Consider the following 18,187-nt stretch of genomic DNA (forward strand, 5'->3'; position numbering starts at 1 on the left):
TTCCTCTCGTCCCTGTGCTTATGGGTATGTATGTAGGTATATATATAACTTATATATAAGTTATTGTATCCGCCCTGCGATTGGCTGGCGACCAATCCAGGGTGTACCCTGTCTATCGCCCGAAGTTGGCTGGGATGGACTCCAGCCCCCCCGCGACCCTGTGTGCAGGATAAGCGGTTTGACAATGGATGGATGGATGGATGAAGTTATTGTATCCAGTCCCCAACGGATGATGCCACTGTTCTTGACAACCTTTTGTCTATTTAACTCCTACTATACACATTTATATTTATTAATAATTGACTCTGATATGAAGAAATCAAATTTGACATAATTGGGGGTTCAACAATGGCTCCTAACATTGGGGTCAAGGGTTAAAATCTGTTTAGGGATCATACTGTGGTTTAGAGGAGGGAGGGAGGGGGGGGAGAAAATAAAGACCTGGGGTCCGTTTCAAGTAGGAGGTTTAACAAACTCTGAGTTTCCACTAAACCCGCTTCTTGAAACGGACCTCTGTATGAGCTTATTAAGAATCTAACCCAAAAATGTAAAGGTGTCACTACTTGCAATGATCTAACCTTTACTGTAAAAAAACGGCAGCACTTTCTCTATTATTTGTTTCAGAAATAATTGCAACCTTGGATGTTATTTACTTAAAAAAACTTTTATAAGTTTCTACGGGACCCTGCGGAATAATTGCCAGAGACAGACAATATGAGTATGTTTTTATCACTTGAAGTCACTGCAATCCATTAGGATTAGGTAATTTTGAAATTTCACAGTATGAACTCCAATAGAAAGACAGAAACGGTCTGAAAAACTCAAAACAATAATAATAATTATAATAACAAGTGATATTGAAAAAAGCCAAATAGATACCTAGATTTTGTTTTCATTTGTCAACGTTTACATGGTGACTGTGGCTGAAATATTGAAGAAGGGGATGTATTAAATAAGTTCAATACGTTTAAGAGGAACAAATAGGAAAACAATGAAAAATATAGTATGATATTTATTTCTATTAATTCAAGCATAAGAGTAAGAAAGATGAAAAAAGCTGATAGTAATATTTCAAAAGCTAAACAATTTCTGTAGCCTGTTGGAAGCAGCATTACAACAATAAAATGATTCATACAAATGTCTATGAAACCACGAGACCATTCATACGCTGAAAACACTTCATTTCCCAGAAGCCTTCAGTTCACCGGGAAGCTGACCTACGTCATGAACTCGCAATGGCCAATCAGCTAAACGCACCAACCCGGAAATCACAAAGCGATGGTCGTTCCCATAGAGTGCGCAGCGGGCCAGCGCCTGCGGATGCGGATGCGATTCCTGCCCGTCGTCTACCGTAAATCTACTCCTCCCCCATGAGGCTCGTATCATCCACCCATGTTAGGCTATTCCGGCTAACTCGCCTAAGCGGTGAACTGCGGTTGTCAGCGAGTCTCTTGTGCCGGCCGAGACCGACACTTCACACCGGTCTTCCTTTACTCTTTGCCCGGGAACTCGCGATGCAGTCGACTCGAAATGTGACCACCGGCAGCCATTGCGCGGGCCGAGCAGACACCGGGGCCCCGGGGCTTTTCAACAACGTCCCGGCGGTCACAGCGGAGGCTCCGGCTTTTCCGGCGGAGAAGATCCGAGTGGGAAACGCGCTCCTCGTTAACGAGAGACGACTGAGGACTCCGAGTCCCCTGCTCGCGGCGGGTTGCGACGACGACTCCGAGTCGGAGGCTTTCAAAGATGGGAGAACCGAGGGGGTGGACCGGGACACCAGGGCCAGGGCGTTTACTTGGTGCCGAGACTTCCTGTCAGGGTCCTGGAAGACCATCAAAGAGGGGGATTTTCAAATCAGCATCGTCAGGTAATCACTGGCAATTGCAGCTGTAGGTCCATTCTTTCTTTAACTGGTCGCTAAAGGGTAACGTTAAATATTAATACACTGCGGAGGGTTATCTTCTTCAGTATGAATCTAATACGACACAAGCAAGGCCGTGCACGTGGAGGAATAAGGCACAGTCTATTTGTTCTATAGATTAGACGGTTAGATTATCGTAGGTTGATGGGGGTTAAATACATGGACAATGTGTCTGGGTTGTAATAGCTTATAATAGCATATATATTACTGTACATGTAGTGTTGGTATTTGTGACTAATATTTACAACCGCATTCTATGGGTCCAATGTACTTTTCTCTAATGTGATAACGCCGTTGTTTTTGCTTCCCCAGTGGTGGACTGAGTAACCTGCTCTACTTGTGCAGTTTGCCTGACCATGTGCAGCCTGGTGGAGAGGAACCTCACCAGGTGCTCCTAAGAGTCTATGGGGCCATCTTACAGGTGGGCCGGTCCAGGAAGGGTCCTCAATAAGGACATGTTAAATATTATAGGGAGAAAATTGCATACCGTTATTGCATTTTCCTTCACGTGGACGTATGAACGACACCAAAAAGAGCCTCTCAGGCTCCTAAATGGTGCAATGAGCTCTCTGAAGACATCAGGACCAAAATGGCTCGTCTAATGTCTATAGCAAGTTATAAATTGTCTTATTTGATGGATTTTCACCTTCTTGTTTTTCTGAGTTTGTATCCTCATGGTTGAAATGCACTTATTGAAAGTCGCTTTGGATAAAAGCGTCAGCTAATTGACACGTAACGTGACGCAGGGAGTGGACTCACTGGTGTTGGAGAGCGTGATGTTTGCGATCCTGGCCGAACGAACTCTAGGACCGAAGCTTTACGGCATCTTCCCAGAAGGACGCTTAGAACAGTACCTTCCGGTAAGAACGCACACCTCCACACCTGTTTAGAGTGTGAAGACATAGTGACACATATCCTTGACCTCCATAACATACATGTTTGTAACAGCCAATGGGTTGAATGTGCACATTCAATTGAAAACCTTTTTTTGTGCTTTGATTACAAACTCCAAACCCCAGTGTATTCACTTTAACTTGTTTATCATATGTAGAGAAAGCGTTTGTTTCATCTGCACTTCTCTGTTTTTACAGAATTCTCGCATGCGCACGGATCAACTTTCAGATCCAGCCATCTCAGCGGAGATTGCCACCAAGTTAGCGCGTTTCCATGAAATGAGCATGCCCTTTAACAAAGAGCCTAAGTGGCTCTTTGGAACCCTAAACAAGTAAGAAGGCCCTGAAATCAATTTCTGTCTGTAACCAGAACTGCCTATTTTTTGATGATGAAATAATACTGTCGTGTTGTTGTTTTTTTTGCTGCTGTCAGATACTTGGATCAAGTGATGTCCATCAATTTTGTGCGTGAAGCACACGTTAAGAAGTACAAGAAGCTGATGAAGTTGGACCTACCTGCTGAGCTAGAGAGCCTGCGGTGAGTCTTGGCCAAGTTCTTCAAAGTTTTATGTTGCATGGAGGGACTTAATGCATATGGTACACCTACAGCACTAAAGTTGTGGTAGTTAAGGAAATAGTGGAGATAGATACCTCTAGCATCTCCTTACCCCTCCTCTCAGTACCTACCATAGTCAACAAAAGACACAGGCCTCCTTATAGATAAAGTGTTTACCAGTCACTTTCAAAACTACATTAAAGACCAGTAGCAGAATGATGATCATGCAAATTATTATTGTCAAAAAAAATGTTGTTACTGTTCATACTGGACATACGATATAACATATTGGATGTGTGCTCACAAAAATGTCCCTCTAGGCTTTAGACAGGAGAGAATCCTCACCTGTTCAACAGCAAACGTCGGAAGGCCACAAAAAGCAAATGTTTGATTCACCGTCATGTCGCAGGCGATCAAAGGAGCGTTAGAGGGATATTGAACGGGTACTTTTGTTTGTGGACATTTTCTTCTGCCAATGAGGCAGCAAAGTAACCCCGAGAACCTCATCCTGAAAACCAATGTGAGACAGCAAATTCAGTACTGTGTTTTCTAACATGGGCTTGAATTCAAACCATATCCCAGTTTACGGCCTGAAACATTATGTATAGTTCTTTGTAATATATAAGCAGCGTTTTTTGTTTTTGTTTCAGTCTAATGGCTGACCTTTGTCCTAATGCCTCCACGGCTTCAGTCCTCCAAGCAGTCTGACCTCAGCAGTCAACAGAAAATCAACCCTGTGTTTATCGTCAGTTTTATCAATGAGAACATTTATTATCTTGTAGATATGCAGCTGGAGATTACATGTAACCGCCTCTTCACAGAAATCCCCTGACTAATTGCTCATCTGAATGCATTTCACATTTCATTGCATCATTTCTTTCAGCTTACGTATGAATTTGGATTTTTGGATATGTGCCCCAGCTGTGATAACACAACTTGTTTGTCATTGCCTTTTGCTAGTACGCGTTGTCTACATGTGGCTAACTCACAGAAAACCAGAAAAAGAAGTTGCACTGCGTTGCTGACGTTATTTTTATCCTCTCCTGTTTCCTGTCACCATCTACTGTGTTCATCCGGCTCTTGGCGCCACAACAGCGCGTTGCTGGCAGCGACTCCCTCGCCAGTGGTGTTCTGCCACAACGATGTGCAGGAAGGTAAAATCGTGTCCTGTTATTGCTCGCGTTTGATCATTGATTGTCTCTCCGGCCTCAGTGTCAGGATTAGGCTTGGGAGAGCAATATAGAACAGAAGTCAAAGAAGGCTGGGGGGGGGGCAGAGGTATTAATAGAAACGGCTGACATTCACTGGCATCCTCCTGCGATCGGAAATGTGTCGATGAGGTGGCAGTCAGGGATTTATGTTTCTAATGATTGGGACCGTCTCAGAGCAGGCAGCCTGAGGTCAACCGGCAGCACGTGGACACTAGAACATCAAACCCACGTGGGATTGTGACGTATGCAGATATACCAATATAATCTTATTCTAAAATATCGTGTTCATTGTTGACCTGGTTTTGTGCATTCAGACATATCAATGCTAGTTATTGTAACTCCAAACCATGTGTTTGTGGTGATCAGTCTAAATAGTTTTGATATTTGTCAATACAACAGAAAGAGTATCTTATAGTAGCCACGCTAAACTGTCCCCTGTTCTAAAGCTCACAGTAGGTCAGATGAGAGAGTATGGATGATGATGATGATGATGATGATGATGATGATTGCTTTGCCACTGGCTTGTTGTGCCGCTGCAGGTAATATTCTGATGCTGGAAGATGAGGACCACAACTCATTGGATAAACTCATGCTGATCGACTTTGAGTACAGCAGTTACAATTACAGGTAAAGTGTAAACTTAAAAGGTTTTCAGCATATCGAATAAGCTACACGTCAACCGCATTGACAGTTTAGTTTGAACTCCAATGGTAAATTGTGCCCTTGTTTATTAATAATAAACACTATTACATTTTGTTTTGTGTGTAGGGGTTTTGACTTTGGGAACCATTTCTGTGAGTGGATGTACGACTACACCTACAACCAGTGGCCCTTCTACAAAGCCATAGCAGAGAACTATCCCTCCAGAGAGCAGCAGGTCAGTCAAAACTAAAGAGAGATTTAGGCTATTCATCTACTTGTACCTTTACAGACCAGTGGTGTAAAGGGGTGGGTGGCTTTCTTTTGTACACCTGTAAAGAAGTGTCTGTCCACAATCACAGAGAAACACCTCTTTGCTAGAACAAGAGAGTCAAATATGAAGTGGTGGTTAACATTTTGAATGAATAAAAACAATATCATCACTTTAATTCCAAAACATTAAATGCATTAGATGAACGTTTGCTTAATCACAGCATACGTATCTTTGTGTTACTCCGGTAAACCCTGTTTGATTTGATTTGAAGTTGACGTTGCATTTTCCGCTCACTTTCCCCCGTGATGCTCCGATTCTATATGCTACAGTGCTGATTTCTCAACCTGCGCTGTCGTTAGGGATTCTTTCATTGAAAGCAGTCACTGCCCATCTGGAGTGTGACCCAGGTAGTCCTCACGGAACCACCCAGGGCCACCTAGTGGCAGAACCTAGTAATGCAATGTGGTGTTCAAGATGGAGCTATAACCATTCATTAAATGGTAATTCCTCTTTCTGTACACTCAACTGATTGCTTGAAAAATAAAAAACTGCCTCCAAATGAAACAAAAATAATTGAAGGAATGGAACAAAAAGAGATGAAATTGTTGCGTTATTTTGCCATGTTCACTGTTGTGTGGGGGAGCAGAAAGGGCTTAAACAAATGAGGATGTAATAAATCAACAGGTAATAACATTTATAAAAACACATTTTGATTTTTTTTTTTCAGCTTCATTTTATCAGAGGTTATTTGGCAGAGCAGAGAAGACACTCTGACACGACTCCGGACCAAACACAGATGGAAGAAGATTTGATTCTCGAAGCGAACAGGTAACACATGATTTACAGCAGCGGTGTGCGGTTAACATTTATAAAATCAATCACCAGAACCCTGATTTTGTTTTGTGTTTTGATTTGTAGGTATGCGTTAGCATCCCATTTCCTGTGGGGGCTGTGGTCCATCATTCAAGCCAAGATATCCAAGATCGAGTTTGGATACATGGTACGGAGATTCCTTCTTTTCTTTTACATGCCACCATCCTACATGTACATTTGTTTCAATACAGCAGATTGCTTCAGTAAACCTTGCTCATGGTAAACCGTATTGTTTTGCAGGACTATGCTCTGTGTCGGTTTGACGCCTACATCAAGCAAAAAAAGCTCTTCTCCGAACTTCCTCCATCTTAATGAGATTGTAATGTCTGTGTTATATTATTGAAACTCCACTATTATGCAGCTTTGCTCATCACAAGCAGTGTTGGATGAAAGATAGACATTTAGACGGACATTGAAGCAACTCTTCCCATTGTAGGATATTTATTTCAGAACAGCTCTTTAGCATCGAATGTTATCGTTAATCATTTGCAAGGCCCGCGCCATCTAATTTTGCGCCATTGTAATGTCTTTAAAATCCATTCTGTTAATTTTACTGTTTTTGTCATTTTGGGATACCACACCAATCATATTCCACGTGGTCGGTTTCTGTGTGCTTTATTGTTTTTTTGGTTATTCTACCTCACATCTTTCATCTGATATTCATTCTGCATGAGCATTTTTAAAGGTTTAACCACATTCTGCAAGTTATTGCACAAGGGCTATTTGATACAGTATCAACGTCAACAATAACGTTTAATTAGGAGAATAGTATACTTGTAGTATACAGTGCATAGCTTGCAATTATTATTATTCATCCATTAACTGCACCTTTTAACTGTACTGACTATCTTTAGTTCAGCATATACTTTTGTTTGTGTCTTTTATTTGTCTTTCTGACCTCTTGCATTAAGTTAACTCAAATGTCCAATGCAAATGTATGTAATCGTGTCGACCAGGAATTGCTGAGGATAGATAAAAGATTAATAAAAATGTATGTTTTGATAAAATCTCATCATGGCATTCCTTTTGAGTTTAAGTGAATGAATGTGGTGTATTAGGCTTTTAGCATTTTGTTGGTACCTATTTTCTTATTTTGACCGTTCTAGAAATAGTTTTATCCTGAAAAGAAACTCAACTAGCTTTTAACCTTTTAATTTGAAAGCGACATTGTTCCATTCTGGTAACGCGGCTCGGTGGTGTTTCCGTCCTCTTTGCACTGCAGAAATATAACTTGTGCTCATAGCCAGTATCGGTGCTGTACTGTTTGTCTCATATCCTGCTCTGCATCCAACTATAAAAATTATATTTTACCAAACGCATTTATGCATTTTGTTGAACATAAAGTCACGCTCTGAACTGCAAACGAGGAACATGGTATTGTCAGGAGCAGAGTTGGGGAGTTGGTGCAGCTGACTGTGTGACCCTCCTCTCTCCAGGTGCTTAAAATAGACCAGCCAGAAAAATAACTACGCTGCTCAAAGATCAACGGACACTTCTGAATCGACTGGGTCAGTCTCCGACACAAAGGCATTGATGTTTAATGTTGCTGTGCGCTGCACTGTTTTCCTTAATCAAGTGTTTCTGTTGGCGCGTGCCATTAAATCTTTCCTCTCAGCGGTTTCGATGTGTGTGTGTGTGTCCAAGAGTACGTGACGGAGACGAGACTGGAACAAGGACTAAACTGCTCCTGCGTCCTCGATTGATTGAAATTCGTCATAGGATTCGTCGTCCCTTATTTCCAAGTCTTACGGTGCCATTCTGTAGTGTGATTGGAGCAGTGGTTGTGTGAGCGGTGCGTTGCCTGTTTTTAACAAATACCACACACAGGCGGTAATAAACCTGTTATAATGTCTAAACCTGGATCCAAACAACACAATGCCAGTGTGACAACCCCCCTCAGGAAGCGCGTTATGATACTTTTAAGTTGGGTAGGTTTATGGCTGAAAAAGACTCTCACAAGGCTTTGGGGAGCAGTTCCTGGAGTCAAGAGACACTCAGTGTCCCCGGGTGTCACCGATACGGGATCAGGCCAAGTGGACTCCGAGTGGAAAACCAATGAGGCGCTTTGCACGTATCCTCCTGGAGGTGGAGAGGAAACCACGGTGACAGTCCAAACCAGCTCATGTGCATTCCATGTAAGTATAAAACAAAACACAATTGTATGAGAAAGGAAGAAAAAAAAACCCACAGCTGCAGAAACTTTGTTTTTTTTAAACATAATTCGTTACTAAGGTTGATCTTGGCAGACTCTCCGAGTGCAGCGAGTACTTCCGAGCCCTGTCCCGATCCACAATGAGAGAGACCTCGGAAAGCCTCGTCCACCTTGAACACGTGTCTTCCTCCGTCTTTCGCAACCTCCTTGAGTTTTCCTTCCTTGGTCAGTTCAATGTCCCTCAGGAGGAGTTGGGCACACACATCCAGGTATATGCGCGCTACTGGACGTATGGCGTGATTTCCCTCAGCGTTGTGAGTCTACCCCAAAACCAACTTCCCGTTTCCTTCCTCTATGACTCTGCAGGTCAGCAGCTATCTGCTGGCCGAGGCCTTCCTCTCAAGGTGCTTGTCTGTCCTCGCGGATAAGCTCAGCCCAGGTAACTGCTTGTCTTACCTGAATCTGGCTCGGGAGATCTGCTGTCTTGAGCTTAAGATGACGGTGTTCACCTACCTGAGTAGAAACCTGCTGGAGCTTCCTCACCTCGTCACGTACGCGGCGCTTAACAGCAGCTGTAATACATGAGAACGAATCTTTGGGGCTGTAATCGGGATTTCACCATGAGGACAGAGCTGACTTTGTGTTTTCTTCCTTGTCCCTTAAACCGATTCAACCCCTCAGGTGTCTGACTAATGCAGAGAAGGACAAAGTTGTCCAAATGAGGAAACTGGGAGACAAACGTCTTTGCAGCCTCAGGAAAGAGAACCTCACCTCCTGGAGTGACCCAGAAACCGAACGTGCCCGGCACGTGTTCTCCCTTAAAGAACTAGGGGACGGCGGCGGGGACTGGCATCCGATCACAGAGCTTCCTTTCGCTGCTGATAAGTGGTGCTTCACTGCAGTGGTCCTGCATAACTATCTGTACATCCTGGGGGGCCATCGGCAGCCTGTTAAGAGAGGCTGGGAGTTCAAGATGGCTTCCTTTAGGTATAATCCCTTTACTCATTCGTGGTTCCCAACAGCGCCTCTGATCAAGGTGAGCCAGTCTCCTCAACCGTGTGGATCAGCCAGATGTCTCCACCGAAGATTCCCCCCTTCCCCCTGTTGTTTCTTTGGCACAAATGAAAACTGTCCCCATCTGTTGCATCCACAGCACAGAAGGCACTTCAGTGCAGTGGCCTGTGAGGGCTGCATTTACGCTGTGGGAGGCTGGTACTTGGACTCACTGGTGACCCCAGACTCCAACACGGCTCTTTATACAGCTGTAGAATGCTATGATCCATGGGAGGACACATGGAGGTTTGTGTCCTCTTTTATCAGTAATAGTGTTGGGGGGGGGGGACTGAAAACACATTATTGTACAGATGTGTGATGCCACCTTTGATTATTTGTTGGTGCATTAGACATAATCTGAATATAATCTCTGCTTTAGGTTTGTCTCCTCACTGCCACTCAATGACTTCACCGTGTCCTTGTCCCACGACGTGCCCCTTGCCACTGGCCTGGGACACTGTCTCTATGTGTTGGGGAGCATCCAGAGGACCGGAGAGAAACTGCTTCTGCAGTACGACACGAGGAGAGGTAAGGCAGAGGAGCACGGCGTGGTTTTGCAAGAGGAATACGTTTTTTTTTTTTTCATACAGCCTAGAAAGCTTGTACTTACTGTCCATTTTAAGACTGGACTGACGAATGGTGCTGCTTTGTTGTCTCTGTTAGACTCCTGGTGTGAACTGCTTCCCACCCTTACCAGAGCCGCTGCAGACCTCCCCGCTCTGTACTTCCTGGGTGCCACCGACAGGCTGCATGTGATTGGTGGGAACAACTCCAGCAATGTGGTGACGTCATTCTGCGTGCAGTCACAAAAATGGGGTCAGGTGCGAAAGAGATTAAAGGAAACAAAAAAAAGAAAACATTGCTCCCGTTTAGCCGAGCTACAGCACAAAGATGTTTTAATATTTATGCAGACTATTTTTTTCTGTTTTAAAAAAAATCCTTTTTAGGTGCATACTGCGGAGAAAGTGGGATTTGCAGGACAGGGGACAGTTGCAGATAAACAGGTCTTCATGCCAAGCATAGAGCACAACTCTGTCGCAAGGATGGATCTCCAAACCCTCTCCCTCAGGGTGCTTCCTCCTCTACCTATCTCCACCCGCTATGAAGCGGTCTTTTATCTTCACTTTTAATCTTATAGAAAGCTGTTGTTGTTGTTCTGCAGACAATTGTTGATTGTTTCTGCGGCTCAAAACTATGGTTGTTTTAGTCTTTGCCAAAGAAAAGAAGATTAACCCCCCTGTATGAATTGTCATTATCTTATATGCTCAAAATCACTGTCACTGTTAGTTTAAAAGAAATGTACTGTTCGACATGGACATGATGGATTTTGGAAGGCTACCTTCAAGCCTGCTTTTCAAGAAAATGGACTTCAATCATGTATGATATTCAAAGTCAGTCTTTTTCTTGGGTAATAGGGAAATTCACAAACAAGGGTATACATTTAAGACCTAATCTAAGAAGGTGTGTGACCTCTCCATTTGTTTATATTTTTGTTTGTTGTTCACATTAATAATACATTTTAATTCTCCACCATTTACGATATCTTTTTATTTTAAAATTGGGATGGTGCAACCTAAACCCGATCGCTTGCAAAAATGTCACGCGATTAGGGTCCCTTTGTAGCCCGTCATCGAGGCAAAAGCACAACACCTGCATCTGCTGGTAATAATCTGACCATTTCTATTCTATCGTTCTGATCTGATCACAGTTCCACACTGATGGGACTCTGCGTACGTCGCATTGCTCTCCCTCCCATCCTCACGCTGCGCCGCAGCAGATTCCGTTTCAGCAGAGACGTTAGGGCCCAGTTTGGTGTCTTGTTACAAAGTGAGGCACGTCGCGGGCGAGAGAGGAACGGTCAGAGCAGGGGAGAGAGGGAGTACGCCAGAGAGGGGGTGTTTGGAAAGAAAGAGGGAGGGCTGGAAAAGCAGCTCTGATCTCACTACCTGAGGAAAGCAACATCAAGGGCACAGGAGTCACACAGATCCCGAGGCCGAGAACGGAGGAATGTCATTGCCTCTGACACAAACCAAAGTCGCAGCTCTCCCCTGCCCGAGTGGATTATAGTGACTCGGCTCTGACAGAGGTAAAGTATCTGTCTATATTTGTGATCCTTATTCCCTTCTGCAGCTAGTTACTTGTATTTGCTGCAGATATGTATCTGCTTGATATTTGAGGTGTTTATTGTGTTTATTAGTATGATGTGAAAATGAGTGTTGTTTTGTGCCTTGTGTGTAAATAATCAAGTTGACCATGTTGTGTAAAGTCAGGTGCTGATCTATAGATTTTCACTCTTGGTGCAGTTCTTCAGTATCTAACAGATTCACACAGCGTTTTTTTAAGCACTCATCTGTTGGTTGTGCTCTGTGTTTATATTTCCGTGCCCATCTGAGGTCTGGCGCATGCTCAGTCGGTGTGCACTGCTATATCTGGCTATTGAACTTTGTCCCACTTGGTGACAGCGAAGTCAAATGACATGGAAACAGAAATCCTAGCGCCGTCACCTGAGCATTACATCTAATGGTTTATGGGCTCCAAATATTTTGGTTTTGGATTTCACATGAGCACTGCATTTAAAAGACACTTGAACCCTTGCAGCTTTATAATATGGTTATATATTATTTCTTCATTCTAAAAATCTGTGACTCCTGTATCCGGGGAACTTCGCTATCACGTTGTGAGCAAACAGCACGCTGCAAATCAGGTCCCAACATTGAGTCGGATCTTTGAAATCAGTTTGAACTTGAGAGGGATCTTAAAAAAAGGATTGATTTTATTTTATTTCAGAATTTCCTTTTCGGAATTTCGTCTCGGTGAGACGGTTAATATTTGTTTATTTACAGCCTTCTGTCTTGGACAAGGAATACACACGGCAATACAAAACCTCATGATCACTCTGAAAACAACTGCCACCACAACTTTTGTTTAGCATCTTCAAATTTACTTTATTTATTCTTTATCCCTGTGGTCCTTATGGTCAATACTTCCAGTTAAAACCCTGATGACTTCGAATGTGTCCCTTTGACTTCCAGTTTAGTACTTTTCAAAGATGGCTGAGGCTCATCAGGCGGTGGGCTTCCAGTTCACTGTGCGCCCAGACGGTGTGGACCTTAAACTGAGTCAAGAGGTCATCAAAACCATCTACCTGTCTGGAGTGACGGCATGGAAGAAGCGGGCCATTCAATTCAAGGTGCGATAGCCAACACTAAGTCATTAGATAAACACGCCTTCAAGGTGTGAAAGTCATAGTTGTGCATTTCCGTTGTAGATGAAATACTGAGTCTTGGTTGATTTCTCCCACAGAACGGTGTATTAGCTGGAGTCTATCCTGCCAGTCCGTCCAGTTGGCTGATAGTTGTGATTGCCATGATGAGTTCCTTATACATCCGCATAGACCCATCGCTAGGAATGATTGAAGCTCTCCAGGAAAACCTACCGCACAGGTCAGAGGAGAATATGTCATCTCTCGTTGTTCAGACTTTGAATATTCTACTGGATTTTAGGCAATTTAACAGAAACCATGAAGTGATTCTGCAGTGTTTCTGTGCAGAGACTATTTATCAGTGCAGAGCCGAGCGGTGCTGAGTGCCATTCTGTTTGCCACTGGACTCTGGCTCTTCCTCATCTACCTCTTGAGATACATGTTGAAAGCTCTGCTCTCCTACCATGGGTGGATTTTTGAATCCCATGGAAAAATGAGCAGATCTACCAAAGTGTGGCTGGTACGTTTGCCATTCTGTCCAAAAATGTCATCTTAACGTGTGTGTGTGTGCCATCGATCGGCTACTGGTATGCCACCATTAAGTCTTCCTCAGTGCTGATCCGTCACAAAGGCTCATGGACTTTACTACTATGTGTGAGTGATGTTGTTTGGTTTGTTTGTCACCAGAGCCTGGTGAAGATGTTTTCTGGACGCAGGCCGCTGCTCTACAGCTTTCAGGCCTCCTTGCCCAGGCTCCCTGTGCCCAGCGTGGATGACACCATTCACAGGGTGGGAAGACCACAAGAAGAGAATGGGTCATCTTAAAATGACCGACAATAAGACATACAAGTGTTACCTAAACGTTGTTTGTCATGGTGATCATTTCCCGACAAACACCACATTTGTTTATTTCTAACTTTTAAACCTATTTAGTGTGTTAACTAAAACTAAAAGCTCCCTTAAATGCACCTTGTGAAAGTTGTACACTAGTAGGTACAAACCTGTCAGGTCCCCTTTGCCCCACATTTGTTTTTGTGCTGCAATATATCAGCGTTTTCTACACAACACTGCTCCTTTGTACTAACAACACACACACCATGTTTCCACCACAGTACCTGGAGTCGGTCCACCCGCTGCTAAACAGTGACCAGTACGACCAGATGGAAAGGTTGGCCAATGACTTTAAAGATTCAAAAGCCGCCCAGCTACAGAGGTACCTAATCCTAAAATCCTGGTGGGGGACAAATTATGTGAGTAGTCCCTGCAAGTGAGACAACATTTCAACTGAAATAAAATTGAACCAAAATGTAATTCAGAGTCGTGTTGTCTCCTGCAGGTGAGTGACTGGTGGGAGGAGTACATCTACCTGAGGGGTAGGAGTCCCATCATGGTGAACAGTAACTTCTACATAATGGTATGATACGGTCGACCTTCTCTCAATGTGCGCTGCTTTGTTTCCATGTGTGTTAATTGGAAGAGTCTGCTTTGTCTTTGTGGTGAACGTATCAGGACCTCTTGTACATAACCCCAACGCACCGACAGGCTGCTCGCGCCGGGAATGTGGTTCACGCCATGCTGCAGTACAGGCGCAAACTGGAACGTGGTGAACATGCACCGGTAAACGCTCGCCGTGACTCTACGACACCTCTTCAGTCAATCAGTCAACCGGGTCATAGCTAACCAGACACATTCTACATCTTTTCTCTGAAGTGATTGCTTCTTCTCCTTTCCCTCCCAGCTGAGGGCTCTGGGGACGGTTCCTATGTGTTCGACTCAGATGGAGAGGATATTTAACACCACGCGCATCCCTGGGATCGAAACCGGTAAACAACCGCTGTGCACGGGTTGAAGGGTCACTCGACACTCAAACACATTGGGCAGACCTGAGTGGAAACTTGCTGTCAAAGCAAATCCCTTCCATCAGCTTCAAAGGGAAGTGAAATACCTACTTTGACTTCACTAATTGAGTTATGAACAGAAGTGCAACTGGCTCATAAGTTTCAGCCCCTGTTTCTTACTCACTATTATGAATGTGAGGTTAAAATCAGTTTGCATTAAAGCGTTATGCTGCGTCCTAATATACTTTATTTCGTATAGATTATTATATTGTATTTTAAAATTTAGCCAACCGCATCTTCTTATTTTCTGTCTACACATCCTTCCTTTTCTTGTTGGCCGTTCCCTGAAGATATTGTACAGCACCTTACGGACCGTAAGCACCTGGTCGTCTACCACAAGGGCAGATTCTTCCTACTGTGGCTGTACACCGGAGGGCGCCACCTCTTACCCAGTGAACTTGAGACACAGTTTCAAAGGATCCTCAATGACACGTCAGAGCCGCAGCCAGGAGAACTCAAACTGGCTGCCCTGACCGCAGGACACCGGTATATTCAATCACACACATGCACATGTTCAAAACTTGAAGATGGGGAAATTGTCTTACTCTGACGTCCCCTTGCAGAGTTCCATGGGCTCAGTCTCGGATTAAGTATTTCGGGCAGGGAGTGAACAAAGTGTCCCTGGACGCCATTGAGTCTGCTGCCTTCTTCCTGACGCTGGATGATGAGCCACAGGGTTATGACCCTGCCAAGGCCAAATCGCTTGACAGTTACGCCAAGTCCCTGCTTCACGGGAAATGTTATGACCGGTAGGCACAGAAGTCACGGTGATGGTCCCCGTTATTGGCTGCAGTACAAGTTTTGGCATTTGGCACCCTCAATAAAATGTGTTGTTTCCTCTTGCACAGGTGGTTTGACAAGTCATTCACCTTGATCTCTTATCCAAACGGAAAAGTGGGTGTTAATGCCGAACATTCTTGGGCTGACGCACCAATTGTAGGACACATGTGGGAGGTATGAAACGTTCGCTGATATCGTATTTCAAAAACAATGTTGATACATTTGCTGAGCATGTCTTGTCTATGTAGTATGTTCTTGCAACAGACTGCTTCCATCTTGGCTACACAGAGGAGGGACATTGTAAAGGGGATGTGAACAAAGGTCTGCCTCATCCCTCCCGACTACAGTGGCAAATTCCAAACGAGGTGCAGTAGGGCCTTAAATCATGAACATAGGATTTTTGCATCCAATTGGATTTTCTGTGGGCTATTAATCATATTTTCCTCAAAGAAATAATCAGGATATCCTTCATTTTTCCTCCCTTTTAGTGCCAAGAGGTCATTGAGACATCCTACTTGTCAGCCAAGCTGATAGCTGATGACGTGGACTTCCATGGATATCTGTTTCATGAGTTTGGGAAAGGACTGATCAAGAAGTGCAGGTGTAGCCCTGACGCCTTCATTCAGTTGGCCCTGCAGCTGGCTCAGTTCAGGGTAAGGCTGCCACCTTCCAAGACTGTACTTTCACTAACCCGCCAACACAAAATGACTTTAATCCCATCGGCTTTTTAGGACCAGGGTGTGTTCTGTCTGACTTACGAGTCGTCAATGACCCGTATGTTCAGAGACGGTCGGACGGAGACGGTGCGCTCCTGCACCACTGAGGCAGTTGCATTCGTCAGAGCCATGGAGGATGAGGGCGCAACAGTAAGCTGAACAAAACCACACGCACAAATCCACGTAAAATGAATCAGGCAAACACAACTTTAATCCAAAGAGGGTCCGGAGGGGAATCAAGGACGGGTAGAAGACCTCAAAACCCTTTACTAGAAGACGTCAATTCTTTTTGAACGGGGACATGCTCGGTCTCGAAAGTGCGTGTCTCTCGGTGTCAAATGGACACACTTGCTGTAAATATGTCACATTGCATTTTGAGAGGACACGCTGTGAGAGGTCACATTGTGCTGATTAGGGCTTGGTCACCCGGACCCAGAGACAATGTGTCTCCTCGTGTCAGTGCCCTGGACTCTGAACTCTCTGAAGTTCTTCTAGAGTAAAACCAGCCTATTTGGGTCATGATGTTACTGTCGTATGTGCGGTCATGAATGCCACGTGTTTCTGCACTTCAGAAGGCCCAGAGACTCGCCCTGTTTCGGAAAGCAGCAGACAAGCATCAAAACATGTATCGTCTGGCCATGACTGGTTCTGGCATCGACCGCCACCTCTTCTGTCTCTACTTAGTGTCCAAATACCTTGGTGTGGACTCGCCATTCCTTAAGAAGGTCAGAACTGTTGTCATCTATCCACTGCAACCATTATGTGGCTTTACTGCCTATCTCTACTTTTCTCCTCTCTGTGATCTGCCTTCAACATTCCATATTTTGGCTTCTAGGTGCTTTCAGAGCCTTGGAGATTGTCTACCAGCCAGACTCCACAGCAGCAGCTCAATTTAGTTGACATCAACAAGTTCCCTAAATACGTGAGTGCCGGTGGTGGATTTGGCCCGGTGAGTGAAACTCAAAAGCCACACATAGGTCGAGGCGTTTGCAGCAGTAAGTGTGACGGTACCTCCTCTCCTCCACCAGGTGGCTGATGATGGTTACGGTGTGTCTTATATAATTGTTGGGGAAAACCTCATCACATTCCACATCTCCAGCAAGTTCTCCAGCCCCGACACAGTAAGAGCGCAGGAGGAGCGCAATGCATTGTGTCATAAACGTGTAGCGGGTTGAGCGTTCAAAACTAAACACTCTTGTTATTGTCTTGTGTTTTAATGTGACCTGCAGAACTCGTGCAGGTTTGGTCAGCACATTTGTGACGCCATGCTTGACATCCAAGCACTTTTCAAGCCTGAAAATGATAAGACGACGGTGGAACAGCTGGGAAATGGGAAGAAACACATGTGACATACATTGTGGAGTGGATGTATTGATTTATGCCTCACACGAGTCTCTGCGCCGTGCTTCATTCTTACTAACATTCATTTTGGGTGACAGGTTGCGCTGATGATCATCGCACTCAGATTAAAGACATGGTTGTTACTTCTCTAATATATTTCTATTTTATATAATACCTTCCAGATCTGCGTTGTTTGCTGAGGAATAGAAAGAAATTTTAAAAGTGGAAATTATTTTTTGTTTATGCAATGTTTTTTCCTTCCTCGCTGGAGTCAGTTTATGCCATAGACGGTATATAAAGCCAATGTAATGGAATACATCTAAATGATCCCCATACACTGTTTATGGTTTGTGTAATGTGAAACTTGTAAATATAGAACTATGGCTGAAACTGAATCATGTTACATAACAATATTTATTATAAAATTGCTGTTTTTTGATTACAATGTACATTATCCTGCATTTATTACATACATCTCAATCTGTAATCATGCTTAACAGGGGACATGTAAACAGTTATTTTCCATTTTTATGCATAAATTGACTAAGAACAACAGTATAAGAGGTTTATTGTAAGAGGTGAGGTGAATGTCATATTGTGCTCCTGGTATCCATATGAACATTTACAGGTTGATTCAGACTTCTAGGGTAAACAAAACCAATCTGGACTTTGATCAGC

The 18,187-nt window shown here is 43.9% G+C and overlaps 3 protein-coding genes across 5 annotated transcripts; all 3 read left to right on the top strand.

Annotated features, from left to right (window-relative positions):
• Window positions 1–7,374, top strand: chkb (choline kinase beta). Its single transcript, XM_040162043.2, has 11 exons — window positions 1–1,867; window positions 2,234–2,342; window positions 2,668–2,781; window positions 3,013–3,146; window positions 3,248–3,352; window positions 4,466–4,524; window positions 5,121–5,208; window positions 5,350–5,458; window positions 6,222–6,322; window positions 6,413–6,494; window positions 6,608–7,374. The coding sequence occupies exons 1-11, from the start codon at window positions 1,371–1,373 to the stop codon at window positions 6,677–6,679; spliced, it is 1,470 nt and encodes a 489-aa protein (XP_040017977.2). The 5' UTR covers window positions 1–1,370; the 3' UTR covers window positions 6,680–7,374.
• Window positions 7,375–7,805: 431 nt separating this feature from the next.
• Window positions 7,806–11,100, top strand: LOC120808834 (kelch repeat and BTB domain-containing protein 11). 3 transcript variants are annotated; one of them, XM_040162042.2, is made up of 8 exons: window positions 7,806–8,502; window positions 8,600–8,788; window positions 8,886–9,070; window positions 9,201–9,555; window positions 9,673–9,818; window positions 9,952–10,100; window positions 10,236–10,393; window positions 10,520–11,100. In XM_040162042.2, exons 1-8 carry the CDS (start codon window positions 8,215–8,217, stop codon window positions 10,700–10,702), a joined length of 1,653 nt encoding a protein of 550 aa, XP_040017976.2. In that variant the 5' UTR covers window positions 7,806–8,214; the 3' UTR covers window positions 10,703–11,100. The 3 variants fall into 3 exon arrangements, with proteins under 3 accessions (XP_040017976.2, XP_077938799.1, XP_077938800.1); XM_078082673.1 differs by having other exon boundaries at window positions 8,076–8,502; window positions 9,201–9,818; XM_078082674.1 differs by having other exon boundaries at window positions 8,361–8,502; window positions 8,614–8,788; window positions 9,201–9,818.
• A 358-nt stretch (window positions 11,101–11,458) lies between these two features.
• On the top strand, window positions 11,459–18,064 carry cpt1b (carnitine palmitoyltransferase 1B (muscle)). Its single transcript, XM_040162041.2, has 19 exons — window positions 11,459–11,658; window positions 12,605–12,762; window positions 12,876–13,015; window positions 13,123–13,294; window positions 13,462–13,563; window positions 13,887–14,024; window positions 14,111–14,188; window positions 14,284–14,391; window positions 14,513–14,597; window positions 14,963–15,158; window positions 15,236–15,421; window positions 15,521–15,626; window positions 15,701–15,817; window positions 15,941–16,105; window positions 16,184–16,318; window positions 16,741–16,893; window positions 17,004–17,117; window positions 17,197–17,289; window positions 17,398–18,064. Exons 2-19 carry the CDS (start codon window positions 12,622–12,624, stop codon window positions 17,515–17,517), a joined length of 2,349 nt encoding a protein of 782 aa, XP_040017975.2. The 5' UTR covers window positions 11,459–11,658; window positions 12,605–12,621; the 3' UTR covers window positions 17,518–18,064.
• Window positions 18,065–18,187: the final 123 nt, after the last annotated feature.

This window comes from Gasterosteus aculeatus, chromosome X (genome assembly GCF_964276395.1).
Source record: "Gasterosteus aculeatus chromosome X, fGasAcu3.hap1.1, whole genome shotgun sequence".
Classification (NCBI taxonomy): Eukaryota; Metazoa; Chordata; class Actinopteri; order Perciformes; family Gasterosteidae; genus Gasterosteus; species Gasterosteus aculeatus.

Excerpts from the sequence above, each read along its gene's own strand:
- chkb (XM_040162043.2), top strand. The coding sequence starts at position 1,371 with ATGAGGCTCGTATCATCCACCCATGTTAGGCTATTCCGGCTAACTCGC. Across the intron at positions 3,147-3,247 it reads CTCTTTGGAACCCTAAACAA|ATACTTGGATCAAGTGATGT; the intron begins GTAAGAAGGCCC and ends TGCTGCTGTCAG. Across the intron at positions 5,209-5,349 it reads TACAGCAGTTACAATTACAG|GGGTTTTGACTTTGGGAACC; the intron begins GTAAAGTGTAAA and ends TTTTGTGTGTAG.
- LOC120808834 (XM_078082673.1), top strand. The coding sequence starts at position 8,215 with ATGTCTAAACCTGGATCCAAACAACACAATGCCAGTGTGACAACCCCC. Across the intron at positions 10,101-10,235 it reads GCAGTACGACACGAGGAGAG|ACTCCTGGTGTGAACTGCTT; the intron begins GTAAGGCAGAGG and ends TGTCTCTGTTAG. Across the intron at positions 10,394-10,519 it reads AGTCACAAAAATGGGGTCAG|GTGCATACTGCGGAGAAAGT; the intron begins GTGCGAAAGAGA and ends AATCCTTTTTAG.
- cpt1b (XM_040162041.2), top strand. The coding sequence starts at position 12,622 with ATGGCTGAGGCTCATCAGGCGGTGGGCTTCCAGTTCACTGTGCGCCCA. Across the intron at positions 12,763-12,875 it reads AGCGGGCCATTCAATTCAAG|AACGGTGTATTAGCTGGAGT; the intron begins GTGCGATAGCCA and ends TTTCTCCCACAG. Across the intron at positions 16,106-16,183 it reads TGCAGCTGGCTCAGTTCAGG|GACCAGGGTGTGTTCTGTCT; the intron begins GTAAGGCTGCCA and ends TCGGCTTTTTAG.